Source organism: Otolemur garnettii, unplaced genomic scaffold (genome assembly GCF_000181295.1).
Source record: "Otolemur garnettii isolate 467f Iridium unplaced genomic scaffold, OtoGar3 scaffold00047, whole genome shotgun sequence".
NCBI classification, from domain to species: Eukaryota; Metazoa; Chordata; class Mammalia; order Primates; family Galagidae; genus Otolemur; species Otolemur garnettii.
In genome coordinates this window covers 8,228,681-8,239,724 of record NW_003852442.1, presented here as the reverse complement: position 1 = coordinate 8,239,724, position 11,044 = coordinate 8,228,681, and the positions used below count along the sequence as shown (strand labels likewise).

The following is an 11,044-nucleotide window of genomic DNA, read 5'->3' as shown; positions in this document are numbered from 1 at the left end:
CAGGAGACTCGCTTGAGCCCAGGAGTTGGAGGTTGCTGTGAGCTTTAATGCCACGGCACTCTACCCAGGGGGACAGCTTGAGGCTCTGTTTCAAAAAAAAAAAAAAAAAAAAGAATACTCTACAGCAGGGGTCAGCAAACTTTTTTTCTGATGCAACTTCTCGACTCTGCTGCTGTAGACATGTGTAAACACGAGCATGGCTGTGTTCTAATACAGTTTTATTTACAAATCCAAGGAGTGGGAAGATGAAGTGGGGAAATAGAGAGGAGGAGAATTTGCCCTATGGAATATAGTTTGCCAACCCCAGTCTAAAGTAAACCCTAGTCCATTTTCAGAGAGATAGTTTCTCTGGGCCTTATTTAAGGCCCAGCTAGCTCCAGGGAGTACTTGATTTTCCCAAATGCCTACTGGAGTTTGATGAAAAAAAAAAAAAATACTCAGGGCCTGTGGCTTTAACCTAGATGGAGTGGCAGGCACTCCCTTATCCGCTGGTAGTAACCAGGACCTGCCAGTCTCAAGACATTTGCCATAAACTTCATTGGGAGCTTTCTTGTGCCCAGCCAGGCCAGGGGCCCAGGAGACTCACATTTGGGTCCAAGCTCTCCTCCTCGACACCCACTCCATTGTCAGTGGTGTGGTTAGTGGCATCAGCAGTGGCCTGGCTTAGCTGTTTCTCGCTGAGCTCTTTCTGCTTGGCCTCCTTCTCTGCCACCTTCTTCTCAGCTTTCAGGCGTCTCTTTAGCTCACTGTTGGGAAGATGAAAGTGTTCATTGGGAAAGCTGCCTAAAGAACCCCTCACAGTGTTCTACCCCATAGCCACTATCAGCAGTAAGAATAACCTGGGGAAATGACCTTGCTCAGTTCAACACCCCCAATTTGACACCCTCAACACCAGTCTCATAATCACAAAACTCTATACATGAAAGAAATACAGTGAAAAAAATAAGCTTTGAACAAAGATGTGAAAGACCATTCTCGGTCTTTGCTTTTCAGCCTCAGGTCACTGGCAGTAGTACGTCCCAACTATTATAAAATCAAGATGTACCAGAACAAAGAAAATCTCACATATTAGTTTATATTTAGGAAAAAAGTCTTTTAGAAAATTAGCACACTAGGCTTTTCCTGAGCTAACTAGGTTAGGGAACCGCTTGATAGGGACTAAATCTTAGTCATTTGGTATGTCCTGTCCAAAGATAAAGTTCCTTTGGCACCATATCTAATACATGATAAGGCAACAATTCCAGTTTCACTTTCACCTGAAACTCGAAAAACCAAAGTGATATGGACAACTCAGTATTCCTTATGATCTGAACTTGCTATCTGAACCTAGAAACACAACCGATTTGGGTAAAAACGGATACCTCTGTTATTCAGAGAGAGTTTATGGATCATTCTTTCAGACCACTAATGATAATCAAATATTCTACCACAGTGAACCAAGGCAGAAGATCCCAAGCCATGCCTGCATATTGTTTGGCTTCGGGCATATCCTTCATTTTTAGTATGAGCATAGAGTAACTAAAAAAAGGGGGGGGGAGGGTATTTGAATCTCTCATCTTTTAAGTAAGAAAAACTGATTCTGATGGTTTCCAACACAGCAACTCTTCCCAGATACAACCTGTCTTATTAAAGCCATAAAGACAATCTTACCAAAATAGTGTGTTAGACCTATCATTTGGTGGTCATATAAGGAAGCCAAGCTATCTAGTACGTCCTAAATTAAGATAAACCTGTTTCCATTCAACTAGGTGTTCCTCTTAAATAAAATCCATCCTAAGGATAATCTGAAAAGGTCCTAGGGAGAGCACTACTACTAGAAATCAAATTAATCTCAAGAACAAACAAAACCCTGAAAAACAGAAAGGGGAAAACAGCTGGCATCAGAAACTCCTATTCAAACAACGATTTTGTTCTCAGCAATGTTCTACATAGAATAAGACCTGCAAGTCATCTCAAAGAACTAAGGAAGAGAGAATTTGAATTTATTAAAGAGAAAATGAGAGAGGACTATCAGTTTTGGTAGTAAGCATGTTTCCTTAGTAGGAAGTCCAAAGGCTTAACAGATAATGAACCTAGTAGGGCAGAGATCTTTGCTCCCAGAGCAATAAAGAAGGTAACAGGCACCAACCTTCTTTTATTAGAAAGTGGCTTGTCCTTGTGAAGCGCTGTAAAAGGAGCAAGTTGACCCAGTCGCAGTTCCCTCTGACCCCACTCTGCCCAGGAGGTTTGGCGCAGGGACCCCCTAACAAGCCTTACAGCAGCTTGCGTCAACATGGCAGAACACCCTGGAACTAATGATTATCACCACCTAGCAGGAAACACAGAGATGTGATGTCAGAAGGGACAGATAGTATACATACACCTAACTAGCTCTCTTAGGGTGTTGTGTTTATGCTACCTTTTAGTGTCCCATTTAACTTAACATCCTCTTATCCAACACCAACCCTGTAACATGCACTGTGCTACAATTGTAATTGACAATGTCCTCAGTCCTCACTATGGAAATAGTAGGACTATAGCCATTTGGCATCAAAAGTCAACAATAAGTCAATCACTAGCTTACAGGTAGAAATGATCACAACATCCTAGAATATGGGAGACAGGATGTAAGGCAGTGTTTCGGAAGCCCCTAAGGTGTGGTTTCTCTCCTGGAGATGAAATGCCTGGCCACGGTATGGCAATGGGAAGCATATAAAATAAAAAGGAACCATCACTACCACTGCAAACTCTAGGCAAAACTAAAAGCAAGTCACACTAAAACACTTCTCACTCAAAAATAGAACTTGTTTGTTATTGTAGGAATGAGGAGGAAAGGAGAATTCCAGGAAGGGTCTTAAGACTACATTATGTTTATATCATTAATAGTGGAAGGCAATGGAATTGCAGGAAACTCTTCACTGTGTTGAGATAAGTCATTTGAGCAGGCAGCACATCTGGTTTTAAACTTGGGGACAATACTTGGCATTAAGTATGCTCACTAAAGATTTCAGACCAAGAAAATTCCAAGGAAAACTAAATAGAAAGAAACGTTAATCATAAAAAAATTTTACTTTTAGCTTAGACTCAGGTCATTGAGTCTACATCAATGATAGATTCTTATAGACAATGTGAGATAGTCAAGTACAGCTATAAAGAGCACGGGATGTGGAGTTATGAACTTGATTTTAGATCTCTGCTTCAGTGCTTTAGATCAGTGCTGGAGCACACTTTAAGAACAAATACTTTAGCAATACATCTAATGACCCAGGGCCTCAGTTTATTAATTTGAAAAATGAATATTAATTCTTCTCTTGCCAAGTTATTATTGAGGTTAGACAGAAAGCTTTTAGAGATCTGGCATTGTGTCTGGCACATAAAAGCTGCTCAAAAAAGTAGCACCTGTATTTAATCTTAGTAAAGTCAGTAGAAAGGAATTAACTGGTTTTCTCAATTTACGTTATTATTTCACTGTGAACTGGAAACCTTCCTTTCGTACGTGATTTACGGTCTTAAATACAACTCACCGTAATCTGATTGCCATAGGTGGTTTAAAAGAATACACTAAACTTTAGCACTGTAAGTCAGATATACTGAATTCACTGTTGTTTTAGCTGCCCCAGCCGGGTTCGAACCCAACTGCCTCAGTGTATTTGGCCGGTGCCCAGATACACTGAGCTACCGACTCAGTGCAATTTGATGTAACAGATCAAAGTCCCATCAATTTTCTCTAAGGAAGAATAAGACCAGGTTCCAAACATTTATGGAAATCTATCAGAATGCCCTAACAAAGGACAACGTATTAAGGTGCTATCAAACCATAAATTTAGACATTTCCTGTATCATTTTCCTAAAATATTTGAAGCATAAACCCAGAGGCACAAAAAGAAACATAAATCCTTACCTGAGTGCCTAGAATAATTCTCTCAGGACTCAGCAGGAGGGTTAAGCCCTAATACATTTAGGCAGCCATTGTATATAGCACAACTTCTCTCCTATGCCTCTAGAATGGTACTAATTATGTACCATTCTTTCTAGCATTGAGAACAAAATAAGTCACTGCCTGTGTTCTGTGGTTTAACTGTGGAACCCCAAAGAGAATATACACAGCTAATCTTGACTTACTTATGTCAACCTACAGACTCAAAAAGTTTGGGATGGTAAAAAAAGATACCAGGCTGAATAGAACGGTCTGTCTTATTAGACATTGACCACTCAACACTCACAGATCCTTCGGATAACCCATATAGGCAGGTGCACATTTTCAGAACTGATTCGTTTTAATGTACAAGGTTCAGAATGACCTTGGAGAGACCACGAAACATTTGATTGCTCTTCTGAAAAGCCAAAGTATTAACATTTCTCCAACCTCCTCATTGTGAATTGGCTAAATAAAAAAATCCACGTCTTGGAAGAAAGAGAGCAGTAAGTTTCGCTTTCCTTTTCAGACACCACTCAGTTCTAGTGGTAGCTAGCTTCTCCCCCGCATTCTTTTACTCTAGGAGTAAGATGCGGGGGGGACCCCGTCAGTACCAGCTGGGAGCCGGGAGCCAGTGGCCCCGGAGCATCCCGGGGTGTGTAGTTCCCCGGGCGGCGAAGCTACGTCCCAGCATGTGCCTTCGAGCGCCGGCAAGAAGGCTCTAGGCAAACCGCCTAAGCACGGACATTCAGGCGCTTCCCAGCCCGAACTCTTCTTACCACAAAGGCTTTAATGACCCGAGGTGACACTTACTTCTTGCTCAGTTTCGGTTCAGCGCCGTCTACTTTCACCTCAGCCCCCTCCACGGCAGCCATCTTCTAGCAGAGCCCGACCCAAAAGTGACCACAGCAACACGTTAATTTCCAGGTTAAGTTTCGAAGCCCCGCCTCTTCCGGGGAGGAGGGGCGGTGCTCTGGGCGCCCTGCCGCGCAGGCGCACTGCTGTGCTTCGCGGCCGCGGCGTCTGTGGAGAGACCTCGGCGCGTCAGGTTCTCGTTCGGGGGCAGCGCTTGTGGAGTCAGGCGTCGGACATGGCGGAGGCGATGGATTTAGGCAAAGACCCCTACGGACCCACCCATTCCTCAACTCTGTTCGTGAGGGAGGACGGCAGCTCTATGTGCTTCTACGTGCGGCCCAGCCCGGCCAAGCGCCGGCTCTCGACGCTCATCCTGCACGGCGGCGGCACCGTGTGCAGGGTGCAGGAGCCGGGGGCCGTGCTGCTGGCCCAGCCCGGGGAGGCGTTGGCCGAGGCCTCGGGCGACTTCATCTCCACGCAGTACATCGTGGACTGCGTGGAGCGCAACTCGAGGCTCGAGCTGGAGGCCTATCGGCTGGGTCTCGCCCCCGCGGTCGACCAGTCCCCGGAGACGAAGCCGGGGGCCCCGGCGGAGGGCGCCTCGGAGCCCGAGCCGCAGCCGCTGGCGGGGCGCGTCGCCTTCACGGACGCGGACGACGTGGCCATCCTGACCTACGTGAAGGAGAACGCCCGCTCGCCCAGCTCCGTCACCGGCAACGCCTTGTGGAAGGCGATGGAGAAAAGCTCGCTCACGCAGCACTCGTGGCAGGCCCTGAAGGACCGCTACCTCAAGCACCTGCGGGGCCAGGAGCACAAATACCTGCTGGGGGACGCCCCGGTGAGCCCCTCCTCCCAGAAGCTCAAGCGGAAGGCGGAGCAGGACCCGGAGGCCGCGGACAGCGGGGGTGAGGCCTGCAGCGCCTGCGGGTCCTGGGGGACGCTTGCGCGCGGGGGTTTGGGGGGGCGTGTTCTCCTTTTCGGCCTGGCGTCCGTTTGGGGCGTCTTTGGTAACATTGCTTGATTCCCCCCAGACTCCTGCTGACATCTGGGTAAATTTGCACCACTTTCTTCCCTTTGAGAATCTTGTTTTTTGACTTACTCTCTTAGTAATAGGATATTCACTTGGCTCTGTGTTCAGAGGGTCCAAAAAATGTATAGAAAATGCAATTACGCCCTTTCTGTCCACCAGCTGCCCACTTTTCTTACCCATGGGTCACACGGGGGTAACCGGCTTCTTGTTTTTTTTATCTATCTTTTCATTTAAAAAAAAGATTTCTCGGCTCGGCGCCTGTGGCTCAATCGGCTAAGGCGCCAGCCACATACACCTAAGGTGGCGGGTTCGAATCCCCAGCCCGGGCCCGCCAAACAACAATGATGGCTGCAACCTGGTCTCCAACCTGTGAGCTCAGGCATTCCACCTACCTCAGTCTCCCAGAGTGCTGGAATTACAGGCGGGAGCCAACCTGCCTGGCCAGTAGAGGCAACAGTTATCATTTTCTGTCATGGGTTCTCCTCATTCCTTACGGTGATACTAGTACACTAGACATCAGTTTTACGGTTTACTTTCTTTTCTTTTTTTAAACTTAATGGTGTATCTTGAAGTCTTTGTGTGTGTACACATAGCTTTACCTCATTCTTTTCTCATTGATAGCATGGTATATTCTATTATGTGAATGAACCATAACTTTTTTTTTTTAAGACAGACCCTCAAGCTGTCACCCTGGGTAGAGAGCTATGGCATCACAGCTCACAGCAACCTCCAACTCCTGGGCTCAAGCGAGTCTCCCGCCTCAGCCTCCCAAGTAGCTGGGACCATAAGCGCCCGCCACAACGCCCAGCTATTTTTTTTTTGGTTGCAGCCGTCGTTGTTTAACAGGCCTAGACTGGATTCGAACCTGCCACCTCAGGTGTATGTGACTGGCACCTTAGCCTCTTGAGCCACAGGTGCCGAGCCCATCACTTTTTATTATAGAAAATTTGAAACATGTTCAAAGATGGAATATAATAAATTACATCAGTTCTACCTGATGATTTTAGTTCATGGCCAGTTTTTTCATCTAGACTTTTCATCCCAACTTCTTAAATTATTTTGAAGCAAATGCCAGGCATCATATTTTATCTATTTTATTTAGCACATATCTCTAAAAGATAAGACTTCTTTTTGAAGTTTATCTTAAGGTATATCTGGTAAAATTGACCTGTTGTACAACTATACACATTTTTAAAATTTTTTTATTGTGTTAAAATATATATAACAAAATTTACTATTTTAAATTAAGTGTTTGGTGGCATTGAGTACATTCACGTTGTTGAGCAGCCATCACCACCATCTGTCTTTGGAACTTATTTTCTAAAACTGAAACTCCATGGCTCAGTGCCTATGGCTCAAATGGCTAAGGCACCAGCCACATACATCTGAGCTGGCAGGTTTGAATCCAGCCCGGGCCCGCCAAAGAACAATGATGTTGCAACCAAAAAATAGCCAGGCACCTGTAATCTCAGCTACTAGGGAGACGAAGGCAGGAGAATCGCTTGAGCCCAGGAGTTAAGGTTGCTGTGAGCTGTGATGCCATAGCACTCTGCCCAGTGCGACAGGTTAAGGCTGTCTCAAAAAGAAAAAAGACTGAAACTCTATGTCCATCGAACATTGATTGACTCCCTTCCTCCTACCTCCTGGAAACCGCCTTTCTACTTTCTGTCTCTATGAATTTAATCTTTTCAGGAACTGCCATATTATTTTCCAATTGTTAATATATATGTTTTAACATGTGTAGATTTGTGTAGCCACTACCAAAATAAGAATACAGAATAATTCCATCACAAAAAAAACTCTCTTGCTACCCCTTTGTAGTAGATTTTAGTAGGAAAGGGTATAGTTAAATCCTCAAAGAATGTGAGTGGAGAAACAAGAGGATGTTTAAATCCAGGAGGTCCCTTCTTTTTGTAGATGTATGTGGTGGACTGTGGTGTACCACCCAGATCTGTCTTCACCTGCTGGGAAAGCTACCATGCCCTATCTTAGGGCTGCCAGGATCCAGTATCCGATCTGTACAGAGTTATAAAGGCTCTACTCTTTTGACTCAGCTTGGTTAACTCTGAAGGGCGTTCTCAGCTCCAGAGTTCCTCATGGTTTTGGCTGAGGCCTCCTTGGAGTTTTTTTTACAACTCAGCTTCCCTGTCTGCCCACTCCTGCTTTCCTTTTCTGCCAGAGTATTTTCCTAAGAACACTCCCTAATAAACACTAAATGTTAATCTCCATTTCAGAATCTGCTTCTAACTACATTTTTGTTTATCTGCAGAATTGGTAAGTACAAAGCAAAAAATGAATTAAACTTGAGTATTTTTACTATGTCAGAGCCTAGGAATAGTATCAACATTTGGATAGTACAACTTTTCAGAAGTGTAGAAATTATTGAGTATATATGTTTTGTACTCTTTTTTTTTTAGAGACAGAGTCTTACTTTGTTGCCCTCCGTAGAGTGCTGTGGCATCACAGTTCACAGCAACTCCCAGCTCTTGGGCTTAGGTGATTCTCTTGCCTCAGCCTCCTGAGTAGCTGGGACTACAGGTGCCCACCATAACGCCTGGCTATTTTTTTGTTGCAGTTTGGCCAGGGGCTGGGTTTGAACCCACCACCCTCGGTATTTGGGGCTGGTGCCCTACTCACTGAGCCACAGGCGCCACCCGTTTTGTGCTTTTCTTATGTCTTCTAATATTATAGAAGAGAAAGTGCAGGCTCACTCCTGGCCTAGAGCTCACAAAGCATTTCCTACATTGTTGGTTTATATAAAAGAGGCTAATGCTAGTCTGTGGTGGTCTTCTCTTTAATAGAACCACAGAATAAGAGAACTCCAGATTTGCCCGAAGAAGAATATGCGAAGGAAGAGATGAAGGAGAATGAAAAAGTAGTCAAAAAGATGCTTGTGGAAGCCACCCAGGAGTTTGAGGAGGTGGTGGTAAGTTAACTAAATATACTTGTATTTTGCCCCTACCTCATGCTTTTCCTTAAGACTGGTTATCCTGGCTGCCCTTTCCACTCACTTGAGGCCCAAGAAGGTAAGAAAAGTTCAGAATGGGAGATGGCAGAAAGCAGGACTCATCTTGGCTTTAGGCATGTTGTCCTAAAGCTTTGCCTCTCAAAGCTTTTAACTTTGGCAAGACAACTTGAGAGGGAAAGGAAGACAAATTAGACAGAATGGAGACAATTAAATATAAACACTATAAAGTATCCTATTTTGAGTATTCTATCTCTGTGTTTTTTAGTTAGGGCTGTGGATTTATCTCTTTTAAATGTTTTTATGCTTTTCAGGAACATAAATGTAATGAAAAAAAAGTGTTGTAAATTTCTTATCAAGCAAATTTAGCCTTTTGTGTATTTAGAGCTTTTTGAGACATTTTAGCTCTTATAGCTCATTCAGTCTAGCTTCTAGTATGTTTTTGGAATCCCATACTAATAGCTGTTTAAAAAGGCAGGAGCCATAAAATAATGATAGTAATTTTTTAAAAGTCAAAATTAACTTTTCTTATTAACAAGGTGAAAAATGCTTCAGGCTAAAGGGAAATAATTTAAAGTTTCAGGCTAAAGGGAAATAATTTAAAGTTTCTGTAATTGATTGAAGGAATGCATGGGAATTGGCAAGAATTTAGGGATTGTTGCCTTTTGTAGTCTGTTTTATTATTTCATATTTGGGTCATTTTCTGTAAACTTCAAATACTCAGCAGTGCCCAAACATGGCCTACATCATGTATTTTGCTGTGTATAATGCTCCTGTGCATACTGTGCACCCATGATTTGGGCCCAAACTTTCAGGAAAATGCCCCTTAAAAGAGTGGCCAGCCCTTGACCAGGAGAGACACATATGGGGAGGGCTAACATTTCCCTGGTAAATGTGCAGATCACACCACCCCTACAACCACATGTTCTGTGAAGGCTGCCCCTTCTTTCCTGGGAGTCCTTTTCCTTCCAAACATTTAACAGATAAATCTGTAAATACATGTGTATATATTCAGTGTAGCTGCTTATATTCTGTTGAAATACCATAGTCAATTGTACATGTATATACATAAGCATACACATACACATATACATTCTCTACTTAAATACACACTTCCCACCCTCCCACATACCCACTTATGTCTACCTACATACATGTATACACATGTGTCCAGTGTGAATAAACGTAAGAAAGAACATAGCATATTAGAAGAGCAGAGGGAAATCCAGTGTGATTGGAATGCAGAGGGCAAGGGGGTGGTTTTTGGAAAAGACTGCATATTGCAAAAGTTCAGACTTGGTAATTAGGAGCTGGCCTTACTCATCATTTTCTCTAGGTGGACAAGAGCCCTGATTTTGAAATACATATAACAATGTGTGATGATGATCCACCCACACCTGAGGAAGACTCAGAAACACAGCCTGATGAGGAAGAAGAAGAAGAAAAGGCTTCTTCACCAGAGGTGGGAGCTGCCATTAAGATCATCCGGCAGTTAATGGAAAAGTTTAACTTGGATCTATCAACAGTTACACAGGCCTTCCTAAAAAATAGTGGTGAGCTAGAGGCTACTTCCTCCTTTTTAGCATCTGGTCAGAGAGCTGATGGGTACCCCATTTGGTCCCGACAGGATGACATAGACTTGCAAAAAGATGATAAGGATACCAGGGATGCATTGATCAAAAAATTTGGTGCTCAGAATGTAGCTCGGAGAATTGAATTTCGAAAGAAATAATTTGCCAGATAATGAAGAAAAAATAACAGTGGCAGATAAACAGGTAAAAAAAAAAAATTGTGATCATTGAACTATAGAGAGTACTTACATTGGACCCTGAGGCTTATCTTTTGATGAATGTTGTCATTGCTTTTAGAGTCCTAGATTAAATAAAGAGTCTCCTATCTTTTGACAGAAGCTTCTTTATTTTATTTATTTATTTATGTATTGAGACAGAGTCTCACCTTGTCCCCCTGGTTAGATAGTGCTGTGACATAGCTCACAGCAACCTCAAACTCCTAGGCTCAAGTGATCCTCTTGCCTCAGCCTCTCAAGTAGTTAGGATTATAAGTGCCTACTGCAGTGCCCAGCTAGTTTTTCTGTTTTTGGTAGAGTTGGGGTCTTGCTCTTGCTTAGGCTGGTCTTGAATTCTTGAGCTCAAGTAATCCACCCATCTCAGGCTCCCAAAGTGCTAGGGTTATAGACAAAAGCAATTGGCAAAAACTTCTTTAGATTATGATATTCCAAATCAAGAATCTAGAAATAGGCTCGGCGCCTATAGCTCAACCGGCTAAGGCGCCAGCCACG

The 11,044-nt window shown here is 43.6% G+C and overlaps 2 protein-coding genes across 2 annotated transcripts in view; one reads left to right on the top strand and one right to left on the bottom strand.

Moving 5' to 3' along the window:
* KARS (lysyl-tRNA synthetase) overlaps positions 1-4,849 on the bottom strand; it is a 17,243-nt gene extending 12,394 nt beyond the window's left edge. Inside the window, exons 1-2 of the mRNA XM_023514092.1 lie at positions 4,709-4,849; positions 539-746 (exon numbers count right to left, since the gene is read on the bottom strand). Coding sequence (XP_023369860.1) covers positions 539-746; positions 4,709-4,770 — 270 coding nt within the window. The 5' untranslated portion in view covers positions 4,771-4,849. The remainder of the gene's footprint in view (positions 1-538; positions 747-4,708) is intronic.
* Positions 4,850-4,872: 23 nt separating this feature from the next.
* On the top strand, positions 4,873-10,651 carry TERF2IP (TERF2 interacting protein). The gene is made up of 3 exons (XM_003791315.3): positions 4,873-5,655; positions 8,582-8,706; positions 10,082-10,651. The coding sequence occupies exons 1-3, from the start codon at positions 4,986-4,988 to the stop codon at positions 10,475-10,477; spliced, it is 1,191 nt and encodes a 396-aa protein (XP_003791363.1). The 5' UTR covers positions 4,873-4,985; the 3' UTR covers positions 10,478-10,651.
* Positions 10,652-11,044: the final 393 nt, after the last annotated feature.